The sequence below is a fragment of the Copadichromis virginalis genome, linkage group LG11 (genome assembly GCF_057382275.1).
Source record: "Copadichromis virginalis isolate Kocher_CV1m ecotype Utaka linkage group LG11, C_Virginalis_male_GT1.1, whole genome shotgun sequence".
In the NCBI taxonomy this organism is placed as follows: Eukaryota; Metazoa; Chordata; class Actinopteri; order Cichliformes; family Cichlidae; genus Copadichromis; species Copadichromis virginalis.
Window position 1 is genome coordinate 29,333,549 of NC_140628.1, and position 24,136 is coordinate 29,357,684.

A 24,136-nucleotide genomic window follows, 5' to 3' on the forward strand; every position below is an offset into this window, starting at 1 on the left:
TTTCTGTCCAGCTGTAACTATCACAGCTGTCTGTCTTTTGTGTCCATGTTATGTCTTTTCTGTAAATACTATAATAGCTTTAAATGCCTTACAGGCTGGCCCCTGAAGCAACAACACTTTGTCTTCCAGTAAAATTGCTTCTAATATTATTTCCTCTTCCTGAGGTTCAAGAAAAAAAAATCCAGAGAAATACAAATACTAATCAACAGTTGCAAGTTTACATGAAAAATATATATCTATGAATCACATTTACTCTATATAAACAAATTAATTATCGACAATTATCAAACCTCCCTAGGATAATATGAAGTAAATCATGCTATTTTTGTGCAGGTAAAAAATACACAGTAAAGTGTCATCATGAGTGTAACAGAAATGCAAAGAATGTGCTCATAACCTGTCCATGTGATCACATTGCACACATCTACTGCTCTTTGAAGGGAACGTGTGTTGAGGAGACGTGATCCTTTCATGCATCTAGTACTGTATACATAAGTGTGCGCGCACCTGCAGGCATGTAAGCAGTTGAGTGCGCACTTTAAACAGACTTCAGGGAAAATAACAGTAGTCAGCTTGTTAGCGAGCTCTGTTGTTAATATGTCATAAAAAAAAGTGATGAATTTTTAACTAACCTCCGCTTGAAGTGGTGCTACATTTAGAAACATTATTTATTCTTCAGTGCAAGCGCAAAATGTCTGACTCATGCTGCATTTTTAATCATATCTCACAAGAAATGGTCAAATTTAGCTCTTTACCACGCATGCATGCTGCTGTTCAGGACGGGGGGTGTGTGTGTGAGTGTGTGTGTGTGTGTGTGTGTGTGTGTGTGTGGGGGGGGGGGGGGGGGGGGGTGTTACCTGTCCTTTGGGGGATGGCAAACAGGGTGAGCTCGGTAATCCCTGGAGCTTCTGGGCCTCCCAGTGTGTCGTCCTCAATCCCCCCCCAAGAGCCTGCCAAAATCCCCCTAACAGTCCCTGTTATTTGCATATCAGTAGTTTAGCTCCACCTCCTGACAGAACAGAAATGAAGGGATTAAGAAAAGAGAAGAATGAACAGTGATAAGGCAGCACAAACATGATTCCTTTAGAAATGCAGGAAGCACAGACTAAAGGATATGCAGCAATTTATAAGACTCATTTGAGAAAAACAGAATTAGATTTATTTGCCAAATAGGGGTGTACAGATACAAGGAATTGAGCTTTATTCATTGCTCTTAATATACTTAACAGAATAGATAAACAGACAGTGCAGAAATAACAACACAAATAGTATATTTCAGATTTATATGACTGTCAGTGTGAATAATGAAAAACATAATGTAACCTCGACTTTACTCTCTCCACACACGGCATACTGGCTGATTAAAGCCAACAGTTTGCATGCTATTAGCTGTACAATCCTAATGCTACTGTGATTTAAAGCTTATTCAAACAAGCGAGACTCAGGGGGATACATTCACATTACATCCAATTATGTGTATCAGGAAATGAATCTAATATGGCCCCTGCTGCCTGTGTTGTTTCTTTAAGGCAATGTGACTCACTGTTAAGAATTCATGTGAGTGTTAGTGTGCCAGACATAACAGCAACCACCTTTTGTCATTTTACCTAAAAGAAATACATTTGAACACTCAAATCTCAAAAACAGATTTATTTAAAAGTCGAGGTGAATACAGAAGTTATAAATACATATATTTTAAATATCAACTATAAAGAGAATCCTTCTTTGTGTATCTTGCATGCTTTGATAAACAAATAATAGGTAGCAAGGATCTGGAGATAGGAGATGGTCAAATCTGTTAAAACTGGTTGATAATACTCGAGCAGGGCGATTACTTTTCTCTGAGGCAGCATCCAAGGACACAAGAGAAAGATGCCTTACTTGATTTACTGATACACCTTCCGATTTGCTGAGCCCATTAAATTAGTCCAAAGGTAAATCAGAGCTTTTGATCTTTACTGCCAGACAGACGTAATCAGTATTTTGGCCAAGCCTGTGAAGAGCTTTTCAGACCTTATGACAACGAATAAATGAAGCATATCATAAATCTGAACACAGGAAAGGGAAATGCCAGTTTTGAATTATAGTACGAGTGATATATGAGCTACAGTGGATTTTAATTAGTATCTCGGTAGTGTTTAATATTGCAAGTATACCATAGAAAATTGTAATTATAGTTAGATGTTCTGATAGTGGATTCATCCATTCACATTTTTTGCATTTTCTTTTTATTCTTTATTAAGGGATTTTCTCTTAAACTCTATGCAGGAGGTATCCACAGATCTCCAGAGAGGACTGCCTTTCCATTCTGACTTTGCAGACTGTAGGTCAAATACCACATTTGTTGTGTATTGCATATTAATGTACATCACTCTGTGGAAAATGCTTTTATGTTTGCTATAGAGGGTTGGACTTAAAAGCAAATACTAGCTATTATTTGGCAACATGTATTTTTGCATATCATTCGAATAGTACTCACAATAGTGAGTACTATGGCTAGCAGGAGCCAGCCCAATGCTTCCACTGAAGTCACATCCCTACTGAAAGAGAATGGAGTTAACAAGCATATGACATTAAACTGCCTTTCTGTCACTCCTATTAAAATAAAGAACATCCTCAGAATCTCCTCATTCTTCTCTAAAGATTGTTTGCCTAACTTATTCTGAAATGTTACACTCCTGATCTTTTTCTTCATTTTTTAAGTCTCGTCATTTTACTCGAGCCCAGTTTCTCATGTCTAGACTTAAAATTTAACTCTTTTTCATAAACTGAAGAACTAAGTACTAGACAGCATGAAACCACCCAGAACAGCAAAAAGTCATACAATAGACCTTCTCAGACACATGCATCACACATATCGACCAACACACACAAAGTTCACGTCACTGTCTCTAAGGAGACGTCAACACAGTGAAAACAGATGAGGAAACGCGTGTGGAATTTAAAGACTGTTCACCACTACATCACTTCTTCCATGCTACATCACACCCTGAAAAAAAAACCTTCTCCCTGTTAGAAACAAAGGACTGTGTGGAGATAACAAGCCAGTCTGAATGACTGTTAAAAAATGCTTCCTGTTTATTATTTGAATTAATTTATAAGGGCTTATAGTACAAATAACATTTGTTTTCCAAACCAGGAATACAGGTTAGTCTTATACATAGTCTCTAATAACTTCAAATCCTGCTTAGCTTTCTGTGAAACAGGAAAACAGCGTCACTAGATGAAATATCTTCTGAAGATACAATTAAAGCTCTACCTTCTGACACCCGGATAAAATGTAAAAACATAATATAACAAAATAAAATTTTGACATGACTTAGCTTTTCAGTAAAAAGCTTCTGATGCTCCTTTATAGTACATTCACAGTTTAAAAATGTTTTCAAAATTTAATCTGCTTTACATCAGCAACCTGAAATGCCTCTGTTCCTCCAGACCACACACAGGGCCAGCCTGTCTATGAACCTGCCCTTTGATGTGTAACATCAGCAGCCATTAAAGAAGGGTGTCCTCGCTGTCCTCATTGTGCGTGCTGAGCTGGGTCTTCCGGTAAGCTGTTACAGCTGCCCAGATTCGACACAGCATGCCGCCTCTGCAACAGCAACAGTGGACTCACATTCATGTGCAATGTCACTTTGCTTAAACTTATGATGAAACTTAAAATAACGGTGTAGACTTCGTGCTTTGAGGGGGTGATGCGTGGAGGCAGCTCACCTTATTCCACAGTACATCAAGTCATCCTTGGCGGCCATACGGAGGAGACAGTCCAAGGTGAACTCATGAGCGAGCAACTGGAAAACAGGATCACAGAGGTGTGGATTAATACTAGGTGGATGAGTAACACGAAGTAGCCTTAGGGGTGTAAAAAAAAAAAAAAAAAAAAAGGCAAAGTTGAGCTTTTGCTGAATTTACCTTGTTGATAGTGTCTTGATCTACGGGGACAGTCTTTAGCCAGCGCGCTAAGGCTTTCTTCTCTGGTCTGGAGCTTTTCTGTGAAGCCAACTCCACATCTATAATGCACAGAGTTACAACCATTAGGTTTTCTCAGACACTCATAAACACATGGTGTATTTAATGGTGTTAATGTTACACACAACAAAAGCGTCTTCGGCAGCCAGCCCGTATAATCATTATACAAACTAACAAGTCAAGTTTGAGCACATTAGCAGCTGATCTGGCAGCCAACGCCTCTGACAGCAACTAGCCAGGCAGAAATCCGCCATCAGCCTGTAGCTAAGGTGTGGTAGGGATTGCTTGGCGCAGATGTTAAGAAATAGTAATTAGAATCACTGAGTGTACTGATAATCCAAAGAAGGCTTGGTCCCTTCCTATGATACTGCTCATGTCGCAGCTTGTGTTGATGTTTGTCTGATAAAAGGCGAGAGAATAACTTCAGTGCTCCTCAAATAACTATTAAACATCTTTGTTTACTGTCTCATATCTAGTAGAAAAATTTTTTTGCAAAACTTGAATTAATTTTCTAGGGTTAGAGGTTTGATTGTGGTGTACAAACAGAATATTCAAATATTCAAGAAAATTTCATCTAAAGGAATGGTTCAGATTCAAGTCTAATTTAGTTCAGGATATAGCAAATCAGGAGAATACACTTCAGTGATATAGCCTTTTGTAAATATTTCAAATCAGGAAAATAAAGCAGGCTGCCTTTATTTTGCACAACTCAGCTTGCAGAAAAACGCACGATCACAGACACAATTCAGTTCAGTTCAAGCTTCTTTATAAACCACAAATCCACAATAACAGTCACCTCAATTCCCTGTGTACTGTAAGGTAAAACCCATAGTATTGGCAAAAACCCCAACAATCAAGCAGTCCCTCATGAGTAGGGATGGGTATCGAAAACCGGTTCTTGTTGAGAACCGGTTCCCACTGTTTCAATTCCTTGGAATCGTTTGCCATTTTAACAAACGATTCCCTTATCGATTCCAGTCGCCCCGAATGACGTCACCACGTTGCGGAGCGTCATTTACCTGGCAGGAAACACGGCGCCTAAGCGGCTCAAACGCTCAAAAGTTTGATTATACTTTATGAGAACCGATGACAACAGGGCAACTTGCAAAGTAGATATTTCATTTAAGGGAGGAAACACTACGAATATGCAAAAGCATTTGCTCACAAAACACGCGATGACACGCGTTTTTAATTCCGCTCCGGACTCGTGACTCTCAACCCAGCAGCAGCGCTAACGTTTGCACGTCCTCTCCCGTTAATGCGGCAGGTAAATAATCAACTAACAGTGCATATTATGTTAGCGCAATCTGCCTTATTACAAGACCTGCCATTACTGTACATGTACTCTGTCTCTCTCATCATGGTCACCTATAGGTGACCACGATGAGAGAGACAGACAGAGTCTGGCTCAGATGCTGGCAGTTCTCGCTGCAGTCTACCCGTAGCGTCTCCTTTCAGGCCAGGATAGACGAATGTCACCGAGCAGTGTCTAAGTTTGTGGTAAAAGGCTTGAACCCATTTGCCACAGCAGATGCCCTCGATTTTTGGTAAGTGAATGTGTTTAATTGTAGGCAGGGACATTACTGGATATTCTTGTGTAATTGCCACAGAACAATTTATGTTATACTTTGTTATTGCTACAGAAGAATATTTATTTTATTATTTTACATTTACAATTTTTTTTCCTGGGGACCCTGTGACACCCCATTGAAGAGCCATAGGCTGTGGATCTCTTAAGATGTCATTGTTGGGTTTGTAAGGCCATGTTACTCCTAAATTTCTATCTTGTTCAAAGAGAAGATATAAAACAAAGTTCTAAGCTAATCGACCTTAGTGTTCTCCTTTTTAAAAAAAAAAAAAAAAAAAAAAAGAATCGATAAAGAATCGAATCGTTAAACAGAATCGAAAATGGAATCGGAATCGTTAAAATCTTATCAATACCCATCCCTACTCATGAGTGGGCCCTTTACGACAGTGGGAAGGAAAAACTGCCTTTTAACAGGAAAAAACCTTCAGCAGAACCAGGCTCAGGGAGGGGCACCCATCTGCCATGACCAGCTGGAGGGTGAGGAGAAAGAGAAGGGAGCAGGGATAGACAGGAAAAAATACACATTATGAGAGAGAGATGACAAAAAAATGACATGCGGGAGAAGAGAGTGAAAAGAGGTGAGTGGGGAAAGAAGTGCTTACTGTAACACAGCAGTTACTGTGCTAGTATTGTAACAAGTTTTGGCATTAAAACAACATTACCCTCATTGACTGATTCTTTCCTCAGTGCGTCTATTTGCTGTTGTTTTCTCCAGAGAGAGTTCCTCAGTAGCTCCTGATACTCTGTCTCCTTCTCGCTTAGATGATTCAGCAGTCTGAAACACAACACAAATAGCCTTAACATGCAGCAGAAAGCCCTGCAACCCAAAATTAAATGAATCACTGTGTACACCTAATAGGAATGTTAGTCACGATTATTCTGTTTTACAGGAAATATGAGGGGGATATGAAAAGAAAGCTGAGAAAACAAAAAATAAAAATTTATTTTATGTATGTATGTATGTAGTTTGTTCAGAGAATCTAATAAACCTGTAGATTCTCTGAACGATAAAGGTGACAGGCGAAATAAACCTTCTGGTCTCCAGTCGCAGATCTCTCAGGTTCTCGCTGAGTGGCCAGTTGGTGTTAAGGTTGAAGTCTGCAGGTTTAGGGTTGGCTCTAGGCAGCACATCATTTGCTGGATCTGGCTGCTGTGTGTATGCTGGTGCCACCAGCTGGTCAGGGACTAGAGCTACAGGAGTGTCTGGATCGGCAAACAGCTCCTCAGAGGTGTTGTCCTCACTCTCGAATGAGGACTGCAGATGGAGTCTGAGTTCTGAAAGGCAAAGGGTAAATTAGTATCAGAAAAAACAGATAAGTAAGAAATATAAATGAATAAATTAAAAAAAATCAACAGGCAAGAAAATAAATAAATTTAAATGTAAATGAAATAAAAATACAATGAAATACAATGTTCCTCTGGCAAACACTCTTACCACTATGTTGTTGTTTCTTTCTACTCAACAAAAAATGTTAAACAGATTATGGAATGAAGCACATGCCTACTTTACCTGGCAGTAATACAGTTATGGCATCCTGTACTGCCTGTCTCAGCAGATTGTCCAGAGCAAACATCCAATGAGGTTTAACCTTTTGTTGCTTCAACACTTTTTTCACCTATGGTCAGAAGGCTTTGTATGAATATAAGGAGGCTTATTCTCAATTGTGATGTAATTGCTAAATAAAAAAATCTTGAAAGTGAAGTGCAATCACCAGCAAAATCTGGCTTTGGGCTCCGAAGTAACTTACTGCATCTTGGAAGTTAAATAGCACCACCTGTAGGCTGTTCAGAGGTACTGAGGCAGCTATGAGCGTAGCTCGAAGCTCCAGCAAGCCGCTGGTAAGCTGCTTCCTGTCCGGGGAATGGATGTTGTCACGCAAACAAATAACGAGTTTGGTGATGTGGTCTGGAGTGATCGAGGAGCCATCACCATACTTTTAACAGAGAAAGGCAGACTTTAAAATCAGGATACATTCTGCAGTTCTCGTTTTCAAAGTATATAAACCCATCTACTTCATCTCTCTGTAGTTCTTTTCAGCTGGAGAGTAATGGTCTTTTTCACTGTGATCTGTTATTGATAACAATGTTCCTATTAATGGTCATTTCTCCTTTAGTAATGACAAAAATTTCAGGATTATAAGAAAAAAAATGCTCTGCTCAAAACAAATTCTAACCTAAATGCATAAAACGAGATACACTAACATCTTTTATTAACTCTAATTGTAAAAGTATGGTTAAAAATTGTGATGCAAAGAAAAATCTGAAGGTTTTTATAGAGGAACAGTACATAACTGGAAAGAAGTAGATGGAAAGAAAGGAAAAAGAAACAGAAACTTTATTTATCCTCAAGAAACATCTTATCAAACATAAGATAATAATATAAGAGCATTTAAGGACCAAAACCCTTATGAGGGAAACTCCCACAGGTTTTAGCTAAACAGGTAACCTTAGCTTGTACATTCTTTGGCTTTACATTCCTATTTCTCTAGTTTGCAATGTCGGTGGCGCAATACGTGTAAGGCAATATGTTAATAGTAGATTACAAAGGAATCGGTTCATTTGGTATGGCCTATACACTCACCAGGTACTTTACTAAATATGTTTGCTACTGCTCATTTACTCAACTATCTAATCAGCCAAACACATGTCACCAATTCAATGAACTAAGGCACACAGAAATAATCAAGATGACCTGCTGAAGTTCAAACCGTGCACCAGAATGGAGAAGAAAGGTGATTTCATTGACTTTGAATGTTTTTAAATGTTGTTGCCAGACACGCTGGTGTGAGTATTTCAGAAACTGCTGATCTACTGGGATCTACCATTACACTACCATTTCTAGGGTTTCCAGAGAATGGTCAGATAAAAAGAAAATATGTGTAACACGAGACAGAAATTGGGCAGAAATTTTTTGGTGATGCCAGAAATTAGAGATTGACCAGATAGCCACAACAGCAAAAGACAGGTACCACTTCTGTCGGCTAAGAACAGGAAACTGAGGCTGCAGTTCACAGTAATTTTTCTGCTTTGATATTTGGATTTTAAGGTCAGAGTTTGATGGAAACAACATGAAAGAATGTGTCAGTGTCGGCCAGATATTAATCAAATAGAGCACCTTCGGAGGGGACTAGTATCACAGAGTCCCACAATCCCGTACTGTCAACGTGTACCTAATAGTTTAAACATGCAGATATTGATAAGCTTTCAAATACTCTATTATAAAGAGCTATTCATTATTAGAGAACTAAAATCCATCTCAGTCTCAGAATTGAAGAGCAATTCTATAACAGAATTTGACAGTGCGGTAACTTTTCTTTACCCACCTGAGGCACAGACTGTTGTATACTAGACACAACATGGCTTATGTAGTCAGTGAGAACTTTGTGCAGCGTGGCTCTCCTCTCACTGTCCTTTCTCAGCATAAAAAGGCCAGTACTCTCCTCTGTTGAGGATGGACTGCTCATGTCTGATGTGGAGTCATCTGGTATTCTGGAAAAATTGAATGCAAACAAACATAAATGGCACAGATAAGCCACGAACATGCTGCAATTGTCAGGGTCTGCGGAGGCAGACCGTGCGGAAACGTGTGTGGTGGACCCAGGTGCGAACACAGGCGAGGATGCAGGAGTGGATTTAAACAAAAGCGAGCCGTTTATTATGGCTGATGAAAAGGAACAGAACAGAGTGAAGGCAGCATAAGAGTAACCGTTCAAACGAAAACCTAAACTGGAAATAAACTAAGGAAAAGCTATGGCTTGGAATACGGAACACAGAGGTGGTAACACAGACGACGCGACACAGACTGTATGAAACACAGAGACTAAATACACATGAGGGATGATCAGGGGAAGTGGATGCACACGGGGAACACAGGTGACACTGATAATCATAACAAGACACGGCAGGAGTGAACGTAACACTGATGGGAGATGGGCAAAGTAAAACAGGAAGTACACAGAGGTTCAAACAGGAGGGGAGAGAGCACGGGGAGAACGCAGACATAACGGGCTGGGGAAAACATAGAATAAAACACAAAGAGAGACGAGGGCTCATAAATACACAGAGGGGCACACAGGGGGTGAGAGTCACGAAGGGAAAACACATAAGGAACAACGTAACAGATCAACCCAGGAAGCATGGCCTAAATAAAGAACAAAATACAAAAATACATGAAAACTAAGAATACTGGGCCCACATGGCCCAGGACCATGACAGCAATAACCATTGTATGATAGAAAAATGTAGATATGGCTATCAGTAACACATCAGATGTATTATTTAATAATGGCATGGGGAATTTTGCATTATAGCCTTTTTTCACAAGTTATAGGACTGTGAAGAACGAACCTCAGTGTGGTTTACCAGTAAAGTAAGATTCAATACAATCATAGTTTGCGCACAAATGAAAAGGTTTTGAGTTTCTTTTGAGGAATAATCTTACTCACAACAGGAAGCTGTTGGTGCTCGGTGGGCTCTCTGAGATTTCTTCTGCTCTGAGAGAGGACTGCGACCTCGTCAGGTCCAGAGAACAAGACAGGTCAATCAAGTCAGAGTAAGAATCAGTATCCTCCACAAGGATGGAGATAGGCACAGACATACTGCGCTGATAGTCAGCTGTAAGAAATAGGGTTTAGATACTCTGCATCATTGCTATAGAAAGCAAAAATGGGTAAGAGGTGAAATGTGTGTATTTTAAGTGTATTTCTCACTTATAGACAGGGATTCCTGAACAGCTTTAGCTTTTTTCTTCGTAGACGACTTTAGGAAATGGTCCTTAAGCAGTTCTGCTGCTGTGGCTCTTTCATCTGGATTTGGCACGAAACAGTTCATGATGAAACTCTTGGCCTCATCTGACATGCACTCTGGAACCTTGGGGTGGATCTTAAACATGCCAACCTAGTTGGGAATTTTTAAAGTTTCATTGAAACATTCTGCTTTGAGATTCTTGTGCTGTGCTAGCTCTTACGCTATGCTGATAGCTCTCTTTGTCTGGGTTCATATGTATTAGGAGGATGAGTTTTGAGAAAATTACACAATTTTTGTCATTCTGCTTCTGGACCATGTTATTGTGTGTCACTGACTGCAAATGATTTTCATCCAAGTGTTAAAAAGGAGTTTGTATACTTAAGTTATGTTATTTTGTGTAAGCACTTGGTCTGATAGTGGGGGGACTATATAAAAATGTGCACCACTGTCAGGCTGTACAGAGGCAAAATTACACAGAATTGTGTTGTGCAAATAATTATGCACCTAAAGTGTAACTGAATTTAAAACTTTGTATATCTAATCAATCTAATATCCACCTGGTACTTGTAAAAACTAAATAAACAATGATCATGAAATGTAAAAGTCTTCAAAGGAAAAGTCTCCCGAATGTTCCATGAAATATAATTCCAGGCATTCCACAATGCCGCAATCTGCCAAATTTCCTTATGTGTAAAGTCCACTGTGAGCATTTTTAACTTACGTAGAAAACACAACTCCTTTTTTTTTACCTTGAACATGGCTGCCTGGGGACTTCCCAGCTCATGAAAGGGTGTTTTGCCTGTTGCCATTTCTATGATAGTGCACCCTAGAGACCAGATATCTGCCGGCTTCCCATAACCCCGAAGTCCTTGGTCTATAATCTCAGGGGCCATGTACTGCAGAGTTCCTATTGAAAATCCACCAGAAAAGTGAAAGTTCGACTACTGTGAGGAGTTCACGTGTAAAAATGTTTTAATAATAACAATCTTTTAATAATGTCATAACTGTCAACTTACCAGTAAATGTTTCAGTACAGGGGTTAATCCCTGCTAACCGTTTGGAGGTTCCAAAATCAGATATCTTCAAAACTCCACTATAAGTGTTGATCAGTACATTGTCACCCTGCATAAGGAACAAAACCAGTGAATACCACAAAGCTAAACTTTAAGACACAGTAGACCAGAAAACTATTTGCCACGAAGCCAAAGGTGATCTGCTCACCTTGATGTCTCTGTGGACTATCTGATTCTCATGAAGGTACTTTAGACCCTCAAGTATCTGCTTGGTGTAGAAAATGATGGTGGGCTCATTGTCTTTCAGAGGACCCCATTTCGAGCGCAAAAGAGAAGACAAGCTACCTGTAAGAGGAAATGCATAATTTCACAAGGTGACCCACGCCACTGATTTCGAGCCACGTCCCACATGGTCACCCGCTCACGCACTGAACTAAACCAGCGCCTGACAAGGTTATTAGTTTTAAAAAAGATGCAATAAAGATGCACAACTAAAATAACTGTTTCTCCATTACATTTGGCACAATCAAACAAAGCAATGGATTAGGACTGTGCACGTTTCTAATCAGAGGTTCAAGATGTTTTTCACACAATCACACCATTTTCTGTAAACATTTTCCTCCACTGAACAGGATGTCTTCAGAACCACCCACTTCTTTAAAACTGGCTTCCAGTAGATGTTACATAATCACACATGCATTACAATTCTGGTCACATGATTTCCCTGAAGCCCACAACAAATAGCACACAGAAAGCAAGGAAACAGACTTATTGGGAACATCAAGGCTTGTGTGTGTTTAAGAATTTCTCAGGAACCTGTGCTTGACGCCATGTCTCTGATTTCCCAAACCACATCGCTCCACCCCGTGACCTAATTTCATTACGTCAGAGGATAATTAGCTTTCTTGGCTGCTGCCTCAAAGCACATTGTGCGCTGTCTATCTTGCGTGCCGCACAATATCGTTTATTATTTAGTATCTACTGATATCTACTGCTAGCTAGTTTATTGTGATGGTGCCATTTTTTTATTATGTTGCTCTTTGTTGTTTGCTTTCTCTTCTGTTTTTTTTTCTCCATACAAGTGACCCAGGTGGTTTTTTTTTTTGTTTGTTTGTTTGTTTTTTTCTTTCTTCTCCCCCTTCTCACAGTCTCTTCTCCCCTTTGGTTTTCTTTCTCTCCCTCTCTTTCTTTCATTCTTTCTCCCTGTCCTATCCCCCAGTCATGTCTGTCCCGTTTGTAGCAACTGAAAATAAAATAAATTCATAATTATAATAAAGGTCAATCAAATGGACCAATATGGCAAGGCCATGATGATCCACCTGGTAAAATAAATCCGCTTGGCATCTTTCTTGGCCTTAAGACAACAATTCTGATGGCTAAAGATCCAAACGGGACAAAAAAAAAAAAAAAAAAAAAAAAAGAGGATAATTATTTGCTTGTTGATTACATATGAGCAAACTGATTAATTACACATTTACATTTGTGATAACAGCTCTTTCCACAAACAGATGTGAAATTTAAAAAAATCAAACAAAAACTTTTTTGAAGCTTTGATTTATATTACAGTAACGATTTAGTAATGACAGGCACTCTTATTGCTAGGAGTGTTAGAAGATCAAATGTCATCTTTTTACCCCCAGGTACTTCTTCCATGAAGATCTTGATGAAACCATCCTGACTGACAGAGCCCAGGTACTGGACAATATTCCTGTGTTTAAGCCTCTTGTGCAGAGCAATCTCCTCATGCAGGGGCTGAGAATACCTAATCAACACAAAAAAATAAAGGTGCTGCTGTGAGATTGTTGTGTTTGTACAAGTGATTTGCATTGTCTAATTTAGGCCTCTTTTCATTTCCATTATTAAAAAGGAGTTATAAACAATATACCACAACTAGGTTTGGATTTTGGATGTATAAACAAACTATTTAAAGGGACTTAATCGCTTAAACCTTTGCCTTAAAAGTTTGCAAAAGCAATAAATATTTTGCTACATATAGAAGGTTTTTTTCCACGTCTGTCTAGAGTCGACAGTGTATTTTTCTTTTCATGTGGTTAACAAACACCACCTAAACGCTATCATATTATTACTGTAACTGAGCAGATTTTGTTGACTACAGCGTAATCTGAAAGTGTCAACATCAGAAGGGTAACATATGTGTTTTCTTACGTGCTGTCCTTCTCGGGGATCTCTTTGATGGCGATGCGTACTTGGTTGCTCAGGTCCCTTCCAGCATACACTACACCATAAGTTCCTTTACCAAGTATTACCTTGTCACCATTCTCATTGGTCTCATAGATATACTGTAGAATGAGAATCAGTAAGAATCAGTATAGAGTGAATGGAAACAGAATTTTAGGAACTTAAGGAGACCTTCATTCAGAGGTTTAAATAAGGCAAAATGCGACATCTGCTAAAGGTTTTACTATACTCATGAACTCACAAATACCTGATCAATATTTAATGCAAATATGTCATCTGTCAATAACATGGCAGCAGCTCATTGCATTTTATTACGCAAGCATGGTGAAAACGACATGATGTAGTAGGAAATGAACACCAGAATGTGGAGAAATTTAAGTGACTTTAAAAAGAGCATGGGCGTTGGTGCCAGAAAGGCTGGTCTGAGTTTTCCACAAACTGGTGACGCACTAAGATTTTCCTCTTTAAGGCTTACAAAGAAGGATCTGAAAAAAGAAAATATCCAGTGAGTGTCTGTTCTCTGGATAAAACGCCTTGTTGATGCCAGAGTTCAGCAGAGAATGGCGGGATTTGCAGAGATGGAAATGACTACCTGCTGAAATTCAAACCAAGCATCAGACTGGGGAATATATGTCATATAAGTGATTTTGAAGTCAGTATGATTCATATTTAGACCAGCCTTGTCTGAGTATTTCAGAAACTGCTGATCTATGGGGATTTTCCTGAACAACCATGTCTAGTTTGCACAAAATGGTCCAAAAAAGAGAAAATATTGAGTGAGCAGTAGTTCTCTGGACAGAAATGGCTTGTTAACGCCAGTTGTCAGAGGAGACTGTCCACACTGTTCTGAGCTGATACTAAGGCAACAGTAACTCAAATAAAAACTCACTAAAACAGGAAACTAAGAACCGGAAACTTAGACTACACTTTGCATGGGGTCCCCACCTTAAATGAATCAAAACAGCATTTTGAGCATTTCTTCCCACCAATGTTTTTCTAGTTTACCCAGTTACTCTCTCACTAGTACTACTTACTACAAGAAACATATGAGTTTCTTTTGAATGCAAAAGGCAAGGATGCATCTTGCCTTGCACCAGTGATTCAAGCTGGTGGAAGTGATTTAATATTTTTTTTTAACATATCTCAATGCACTAGAGCACCTTTGGGATGTGGTGAAATAGGATGTTTGCATTGTGGATTAGCCATGTGACACTATCATGTCAATATGGAGCAAAATATCAAATATATTTGCTTTGTCATGTAGAGTTAAGGCAGTTCTGACAGACATAGATTTGATATATTCTTTATAAATAACACTGGCTTTTCAAATTTTAACTTTAAACATGGTTTTATGAGAGTGAAACACACGTTAAAACCACGTCTGCAAGAGTAGCTCAGTTCTAACTAAAATGGCATTCACTTTTTTTAGCACAGACCTAAAATAGAACACATATTGCATCCGGATATAGAAGGAACTGTAACTGACCTCTAGTATTTCTCCGAGTGTATGTTCTATATCTTGAACATGGTTTTCAGCCTCCTGGAGAAGGGAGTTTACCAACTCACAGAAACTAGGTAGAGAAGAGACATACATAAAAATATTTCTCACTGCAGCATAAATTTAAATATACTTTCAGTAAACATCAGCTCAAGTGAAGAGGTCCCTGTAGATTTCTGCTGAGGGATTTACTTATAAACAGATTGATAGGTTTTTGGCTGTTAGCCACACTGGTTCACACACACCAAAATACACAACTGCAAGTAGCTACAATAAAATTCATATTTATTTTCAATGGCTGATCAAATTTGAATAGATGTGAATGAGAAGCCTGATATTGTCTCTGGTAATTAAAAAAAACAAGTGATAGAAAAGGTTGATGTGAGACTGAAATTAGAAAATGTGGATATTTTGCTTACAAGTAATCCCTCATTAGTTCTATTTATCACAGTTTGTTTCATTTTAACTTAATTTGTTTAAAAGAAAACATACCAGTGAAAACAGGAAAAGCAGGATGTTATATTTGGCAGTGTGTTAATAGGAAAAAAACAAACAAACTCTATTATATGCAGCTGTGGTCAGAAATTCATTTACACTCATAATGGGCATGGATGTTTGATCATATTGGGCTTTTATCGATTTCATTAAACTATTCTGTTTTCCAGGGTGGAATGATTGCACAGCATGCATAACTTTAAAAAGCAATAAGTGGGTGCAGAAGTTTTGAATTCATTTGGGATTTTTTCTCATCCAAACAGAGTGAAAATTAAACATACAGGCTACACATACTGTACACCCCCCACTGATATTTGGTTTACCAGACACTTTTGGCACAAGCTTCTGGCATAATTCTGGCTGGATATATGACCACTCTTCCTGGCAGGAGTGCTAGAGTTCATTTGAATTGGTTGGTTTCCTGGTATGAACCTGGCTTTTAAGCCATAACTTTTCATTACGGTTAAAGTCAGTACTTTGGGAAGGCCATTCAAAAGTTTTGTCAGCCTGCTTTATCCCTTCTAAAACCAGCTTTGTGTGTTTGGGATAATTGTCTTGCTGGGACACCCAAATATGGTGAAGTTAAGGAAGGATTCCATCCACTTTTTTCAATGTACTGGTACCACTGGTAGCAAAACAGCCTTAGAGCATGATGCTACCACTACCGTGACACTGTACCACGAGAGCTGGTACAGTGTCCCTCTCCTATACTCCTACAAACATACCTCTTGTCATTGTGGCCATCTAAGTGTAAAAATCCTTCTGCAGAAGGCATTTGGCTTGTCCATGTTTGCAGCTGCAAATTTCAGCAAATCTTGAAGGTATTTAGTCTGGGGAAGGGACTTTTTCTTGGTTGGAACCCACTGAGTTCATGGTGATGTAAAACTCCATTTATTTTGGAAAGTGTTTAGTAGTTCCTTAGCTGTTCCTAAACAGCCTAAATAATTTCCTCTCATTTGAGGGTGACAGCTTGAGTCTTCTTCGGGACCATCTAAATAAGCCTATGCAAATAAGCTTTACTTAGATACAATTGTCTGAATCTGCAGTTTTTTTGAAATGGCTCCAGAAGACCTCCTCAAATAGGTTAAATCTAAAACTCTCCTTATTAGGTCGTCACTGAGCTTCTAAGATTTTCCTGTTGTTCTGAGTATTGGTCAATCCAGTGAATGCTGTCAAATAAATTCTTACTACCAAAGAGAAACTACTAGTTATAGTCAATCATGATCACTGACAAGAAGTTAAGACCTTGTTCTTGTCAATTTAAAAGACCTTCGGCACAACGTGATAAAAGATTTAAGTGCGTGAATGTGTATATGAGCCTATATGTATATTTCCCACCTTGTGTGAATTACAGAATATCTAACATAAATTCAAATTTCTTCATTCAATTTGTGATTTTTAAAAGTCATTAGAGATGCATGTTCTACAGTCATTCCACCCTTGGAAAAAGAACAGGAGAAAGAAACCATTAAAAACTCTAAATTAACTTGACATTCATGCCAGTCATGAGTGAATAAAAATTCAAATTCAAATTTTATTTGTCACGTACACAGTCATACACAGTACGATATGTAGTGAAATGCTTGAATATAAGCTTCTGTCAAAAACTATAAAAATATGGCAGCAAACAGAAAACTGAAACTTGTGTGGTAGTGCAGTACTAGATGTTACTTCAGCTGGGATGGGTTTTTTTTTCTAAATTATGTCAAGAGGTTTCTGAAAAGCAAGTAAGGACAGTACAGGAAATATGACTCATACCAAGTAATAACATCCAGTCATTGACTACTTTCATTTGCATGCCGACTGTTTTTCTGCACCCTGTACACGCAACCTGTTAGATCTTATCTAGCAAATCAGTTGATCTGCGAGGATGTCATTCACATGATCTCACACAAGTGTTAATCACTCACCCCTTACAGTGAATCTCAGATGGGAAGCAGAGCTGGAAATCATCCGAGTTGTAGTGGACATACAGAAAGCAGCTCCGCTCATCAATCTTTGAAGCACTGCAATGAGAAAGACGTAAACAGGTTTTAATCATTCAAACAGGCAAACCTTTATGTTTGAATATGTTGAACATAAAACTGGCACAGACGACATCATGGCTGTATCTCTTAATCCTTATTTGTTCTATTGAAGGTGATAGCTATTGTTTCTAATTCAGTGGGAGCTATAGGTAAATAAAAGTAAATCAAATGTATTAAGTATTAGTGATAAAGAGCAAGGCCCCACTAGGCTCTAATAGAAAATGTGTTTTTCATCATCCCCCCTATGATACCACAGCCTGATAAAACGATTTATTGTTAAGTCACCCAGCAGATGACTTTTTCTGGAATATTTGTCTGGTAGACGGGACACAGCTGAAGTACACAGTAACACTGACCTGCAGACACAGAGGAATCAACAAAAAGGTCACATGCTCTGCTCTATTTTACCTCACTCCCCGAATTTCAGATGCTTGGAAAGTCCACTGGTTTAAGCCCTTCTGCAGAATTAAATACAAATTTAGACACAGGTTAAAAGAGTGTTTTACAGCTAATACAGAGTTTGTCACACACAGTAAACCATTTTTACATACTAATAAATACATATGCAAGAATAAAAGGAACAAATATTGATGTTTTAAATGCACAGTGGCTCTAAAAGAACATGCCTACTCACCCAGCCGACTGTACACTCAGACAGAAAACTTGTTTATTACATAATATGATATACATTCATACACACGTATGTATGACTTGTTCAAAGAGTCAAATGTATTCCAATCAGAGAGTGGCTCAAAGAGTGGGGGCCCAGACAGTTTACATACCTTTAAGCGTGTGGCGTGTTTTAGCTGGACAGTGCGACTTTGGTCCTCCTCGTTCACAGACACAATAGCTGGTTGGAAGAGTTTAGTGGGCTCCAGAATGAGCACCTGAAAAACACCAGTTCCAGTACTATCTATTTTAAATATCTACGTGGCTGTTTAATGCATTTCTAATGGCAGGGAATCTCCTGCTTTGTTACATGTTAACTTTACAATCCAAATGAGCAGAACTGAATCCTGATCAATAGTTACTCCGTGAGAAGATGAGTGTCCTGTTTATTATTTACAGCTACAGTAAGGTGTTTGGTCTTACTGGACAACAGTTTGATGAGGCAGTGGGTTTACAGGTCTGCAAAAGCAGCTCCATCCAGAAGTCCACTGTATCTTGTTTAGGAGATCTCACTTCAGGTAACTTGGCAAACCGGCGGTACAGGATGTATGTCTCCATAATAGATGCCACATACCTAACAGAAATTGAACTCGGCAGTTATTTGTTATTTGCTTTTCACACTTTTAATAAAAACAATCATATAACTGATTAAACACCTTGATACTGCTCATCAACAATGGATGATTAAGTCTCACCAAACAGGGGCCTTGAGTCTGTAGAGCTTCTCAGAGGCCTCAATGACTTTCCTGTATTCACCTGCAAGAATGTTTGCTCCAAGGTAGAAACCTACATCCCAGTAGTCCTTCATCTTCTCCAGACTACCCTTTCTACCCAGCAGGGTGCTTAAAGTCACACCTAGACATTGACATCATAAAACAAAACAAAAGAGGTTACTAACAAATCAACAGAGGACGACCCTGACCACAGTTACAATCTCATTTATGGACTAAGAACAAAATAAATAATTGAATACAATGTAATATGCCTTTATAATACTATGCACTGTCAAAACATGATTGGCCAACAACTGAAAACAACATGATATGATGTGTACAGCATAATGAAATGCATTTTCTCACAAATGGGTGAGAAATTACGGGAAAAAACAACTTAATTTTTACTCCCTGCAGTGATAGGATCTGGTGGCTCTGTGAGCTGTGGCATTTTACTGGGACAGTTTGGGGTATATTTGACAAGTTGGAGACAAGAATAAAAGCAAACATTTCTATCCTCTCTTCCAGGATGACAATCTCCCCATTCATAAAGGTGCAGTGTTCACTGACTGGGATTAATGAGTATTACAATTACGTGACTCATATCCTGTAGCTCAGTTGAACATTTATCGCACTAATGACATGGTCTACTTTTCAAAGTTTTTGTAACAGGAAATACGTTTTAAAACACAACTAATAACTGTTTAGTATTAATCTAATTTTGACTGAGCTTATGATGAATCCTAATAATATATTTTCTGGCACTGCACATCATCTCAGACATTTAAAACATCAAAAAAATGAATTTCAAGGATCAAATTCAATGCATGACACAATAAATGGTAAATGGCCTGTATTTATATAGCGCTTTACTAGTCCCTAAGGACCCCAAAGCGCTTTACATATCCAGTCATCCACCCATTCACACACACATTCACACACTGGTGATGGCAAGCTACATTGTAGCCACAGCCACCCTGGGGAGCACTGACAGAGGCGAGGCTGCCGGACACTGGCGCCACCGGGCCCTCTGACCAGCACCAGTAGGCAACGGGTGAAGTGTCTTGCCCAAGGGCACAACGACCGAGACTGTCCAAGCCGGGGCTCGAACTGGCAACCTTCCGATTACAAGGCGAACTCCCAACTCTTGAGCCACGATCGCCCCAATAAATCCACAGACATTAAGTTTTCTCTGATGGAAAGGTAAAAAACAGAAAGCACCTAGTTTGCGCAACTCTATAGACGTCTCAAATTCATGGCCAGCTGCTATTAGGAGGACCACATTGTTGATGCCTGAGTGAAGAGTTGGCTCTGTCTCAAAGGCTTTCCCATACCTGGCAAGTTATATAAAAGAAACAGTCTGGAAAACATGACATAAATGCCACTTTTCTCAAATGTGGAAAACTTTGTATGGCCAAACTTGGCGTACCAATAGCAGGCCTGGTCTCTGCTGGACTCATCAGTGAACGCTGAGCTCATGAACATGTCCTTGTAGATGCGTCCACACAGGCAGTAGACGTCTGATGCCACCTTGTTCCCTGACTCCACAATTGGCAGAATTTCTTTCAAAGCCTTTTCACGATCTCCGGGCTGATTCCTCCTAGGATGGGTATATGTCATAACAGACCACTGTGATGATAAAAAACTTCATATCTTGGGTGAATATGAATTTACTAAAAGATCTCTGCAAACTGACAATGACACAAAAGCACCTAGCGTGAACCAAAGATGTCAACAGAACTATACTGACAAGCTCAAGATACAATAGCAGTCAAGTTGGTACCTGTTTAGAGCAAATATATAGTGAAACTTGATATTCTGATGCTTCGCCACCTGACACATAGGCAGGTTGTCCAGAGTCTCCACCAGTTTTATCATGGCATCGTAATCCTGAGAAAAAGTGGAAGAGAGTGAAATATAATGATTATCATGCTTGAATCACACCTGACAATTTTAATAATTTACATTGAAGTTTATTATATAAAAAATATTACTATTTACAAACAATTGTGAATAATTTCACCCCCCATAGCTATTTTTGTTAATGCTCATATGTTCACTAAACACACAATCTGATCTTCTTTGTTGATACAAATACTTGTGAAGGCTCCCAGATTGAACAGTAGCTCTTTTATAATGAAATATGGCTAAACAGATATGCAATCATATGATCATAATAATGTTAAAACTGTTTGAGTTCTGACAACAATACGCTGTTTTGTTTAATTCAATAACATAAAATAATGTGTTAATAAATAATCACTAGTTTAGACACACAGATTTAGAAATGCATACCTGAACGTCCCTGTAGGACAACAATAGGTTCATTACAATATCTGGAGAAAGCAGATCTACACTATCCAGGCGTTGCTGGATGTGGTTTAACTCCTCGCTCAAGGCTCTGCCGCTGAACCGCTCCCGTGCCATGCGAATCTCATGCCTAATTGACTCCCGGAAGTACTCACTGTCAGCAGATAGTCCGGTGTTGGTATTACATTCCACAATTTCACAATCCTTTGTAAACACGCTAAGTGACATTGCATACGTGGGAAGCTCAAGAACATGCATTCACTGTATAATAATGTTTAAATAAGTAATAATGTTTAACCACACCCTGCTAAAGTTTATGTCTGACCTGGACTGAATGTGCACATTGTTCAGCAGGTGCACCAGTTTCTCAACCAGGGGGATGAGCAGCGGCTCCAGCTGGAAACTAGGTTGCATCAGGTCTTTGATACAAGTCATCATGGCAACGTCACAGGCAAACACTTTGCCCTGAGGTGACACTACATATGGGATGAAGGTGTCACTTCCACACTGCTCCTGCAGGACAACAATAGATGCATCAAATATCATGCTGGGACAGCTTGCATGACCACAATGGAACCGCAGCATCATTTGACACTAGACAAAGCAGTCACAAGTGTGTTGCACAAATGACTTCAAGGCTAAAGCTTTGTTATGAATGCACTGAAATTATTTTAACAAGGTAATATGTACACTTATTCAATAATGAAAACATGAATTAATGGCAGCCATAGCTTGCTTTACATTGCATAACAATTGCTATAGCTTTTTAATTTTGGCTCCATCTCTCTCACTCACATTAAGTACAATGCACAAATTAAAGTTTTAACCCTAACTGGTGTTTTGCTGTTAAATAAGCTCCATCTCTAAATCAAATGTAGATACAACAATATTTTAGCCCTTCAGGAAAATATCCCACCGTAGTTGCAGTAATAAAGCAAAGCCTGTTGAACTATTTTCCATTTCCAGCACATGAGACTGTATACAATAAACAATATGTAACAATAAATGGGAGCATGTGTTACCTTATGAGCTTGCAGATCACTATCTTGCTTAGAACAATACAGAATGATGTTATTAGTCATGCTGAAACTTTCCCTCACTCCAAGATGGTAGAAAAGGGAAGGCTGGCAAAAGGAGTCGCTCATTTCCACCACTGCAACATCTGTAAGGGGGGATTATAAAAGTAAACTTGCGTAATTTGGTATAATTCTGTGCTCATATATCCGCTACATTACCCTACAGTCTGCATGCCGTCACTTGCCTGCATTGTAGAAACTATCCAGAATGTCTGTCGTGCCTTGGGAAATTCTGTCAAATGAAATCGTTTTGAGAAGAGCGTGTGCGTCCGCGCAGGCTTCCTTCAGACACTTTAGTGATAAGTTTTCTTCGGTGTGCGGCACTGACGCGTCCTCGTTGACAATGTATGCCACTGACACTGCTCTGGTTCGACTCCGCGGAGAAACGATCTGTTTACCCGAGCCGTTGCTGGCGCTCAGCTCTAACGCCAAAGAGTCCTGCCACAAACTTCCAGCGGACACCCGTACTGGATCCTTCCTCTTTGAGTCTCGCAGGCTCATTCGCCTGCGCTCTGTCGTGTACATTATTTACTTCGCGTTTGTTCCGCAGCTAAAGCTCAAAGCGTGCCCTTTAGTAGGGACGACTTCCAATAGCAACATAACAGCGCCGCTGATCAAGGTAGATCCGATCTCTTACCACATACATTCCCAGAGCTCGTCTCCATTTGACCCGCCCACGTCGGCTCTGCCCTGCTCCGCCCGCTGGTGTTATGAGGATATTCACCTATACTCTCGCATGACCTCTGCAGTAGGACCCAGCAAGTCCTTCTTGTCCTCTATGAGGAGCACGAGTCTGAGACGTCTAAGTAAAACAAAATTCTCGCAGTCCCAATGTAGTGTCAACAGAGCACCCTTGGCGCTCCGGTGATGGCGCAGTTGTGGGTGTTTGACCAACAGACCACATGGACTTACTTTTCAGATGACGGAGTGTGCAGCTTTCAATTTGTATGGCGCACGTGAGTTTAGGTGGTATTTTTTATTATACAGATATTATGTATTATTAGCACAAAAAAGCACAGAACATAAAGTGATTCATGAGATTCTTTTATTTATTTTAGAAGGATTTCTGAAATCTACAGTCATTTTGGTAGCACTTTATAATACGGCACACTACCAAGGGCGTAATTTCCCCGTGATTAAATGGAATTTCAGCGTGTTTTATTTGAAATTAGAAAGTAATTATAAATAAATATTTAAAGATAGGTATAGCAGAATAAGGGAGCAACGAGTAATTTTTCCAGGAAACAAGGAAAAAAATATACTGTAATCTATGTAGAGCACAAGCAGTACAGTGTAATTTCCTGGTTATTTAGCGGAAAAATAAACAACATTTCGACATCTTACTTTGTAAGTACGCTGTACTTTTTAAAAAATGAATAGAATTGAATAGAACTCAACTTTATTGTCATTGCACATGTCACAAGTATACTTGTGACCCCCCCCCAAACTCATGGATCGGCCTCCCCAGAGCCAGATCCTCAATGTTGTCGAACAAAAGGCAGGCAACATACAAAGAAAAACTTAGGGAAGTCTTTCAAGAAGCCTAGAAAACTGCTTAAAGAAGTGTCAAGAGATTTTGCTGTGCTGGGGAATAAAGGCGGTTCTATCAAGTATCGACTTTTAATAGTACAGAACTGTACAAACTATTTTTGCCTTACTGTACTTTTTTTTGCATGTCTTTCAGTAAATTGTTGCACCCATTTTCCTAGCACAATATAAAGAAATGAAGGGATACTTCACATTTGGATTATTGCAATTCTCTTTTAATAGGGGTTGGACAGGGACAAGTTTATTTGTCTGATTTGTTGAGGCCTCGTGTCCCTATTCGTTTGC

The 24,136-nt window shown here is 39.2% G+C and overlaps 1 protein-coding gene across 2 annotated transcripts; it reads right to left on the minus strand.

The window, feature by feature from the left end:
* Positions 1-1,136: 1,136 nt before the first annotated feature.
* LOC146698986 (mitogen-activated protein kinase kinase kinase 5) lies at positions 1,137-23,039 on the minus strand. 2 transcript variants are annotated; one of them, XM_085471879.1, is made up of 28 exons: positions 22,489-23,039; positions 22,250-22,389; positions 21,553-21,740; positions 21,213-21,381; positions 20,701-20,807; positions 20,347-20,517; positions 20,139-20,251; positions 18,900-19,059; positions 18,628-18,778; positions 18,318-18,422; positions 17,944-17,993; positions 17,419-17,514; positions 15,002-15,086; positions 13,483-13,616; positions 12,951-13,078; positions 11,525-11,661; positions 11,320-11,425; positions 11,053-11,210; positions 10,267-10,453; positions 10,003-10,171; positions 8,881-9,046; positions 7,270-7,491; positions 7,068-7,173; positions 6,589-6,832; positions 6,220-6,332; positions 3,913-4,010; positions 3,715-3,791; positions 1,137-3,592 (listed from the first exon to the last, which is right to left on the minus strand). In XM_085471879.1, the coding sequence occupies exons 1-28, from the start codon at positions 22,826-22,828 to the stop codon at positions 3,496-3,498; spliced, it is 4,017 nt and encodes a 1,338-aa protein (XP_085328005.1). In that variant the 5' UTR covers positions 22,829-23,039; the 3' UTR covers positions 1,137-3,495. The 2 variants fall into 2 exon arrangements, with proteins under 2 accessions (XP_085328005.1, XP_085328006.1); XM_085471880.1 differs by having other exon boundaries at positions 7,306-7,491; positions 22,489-23,038.
* Between the last annotated feature and the right edge of the window lie 1,097 nt (positions 23,040-24,136).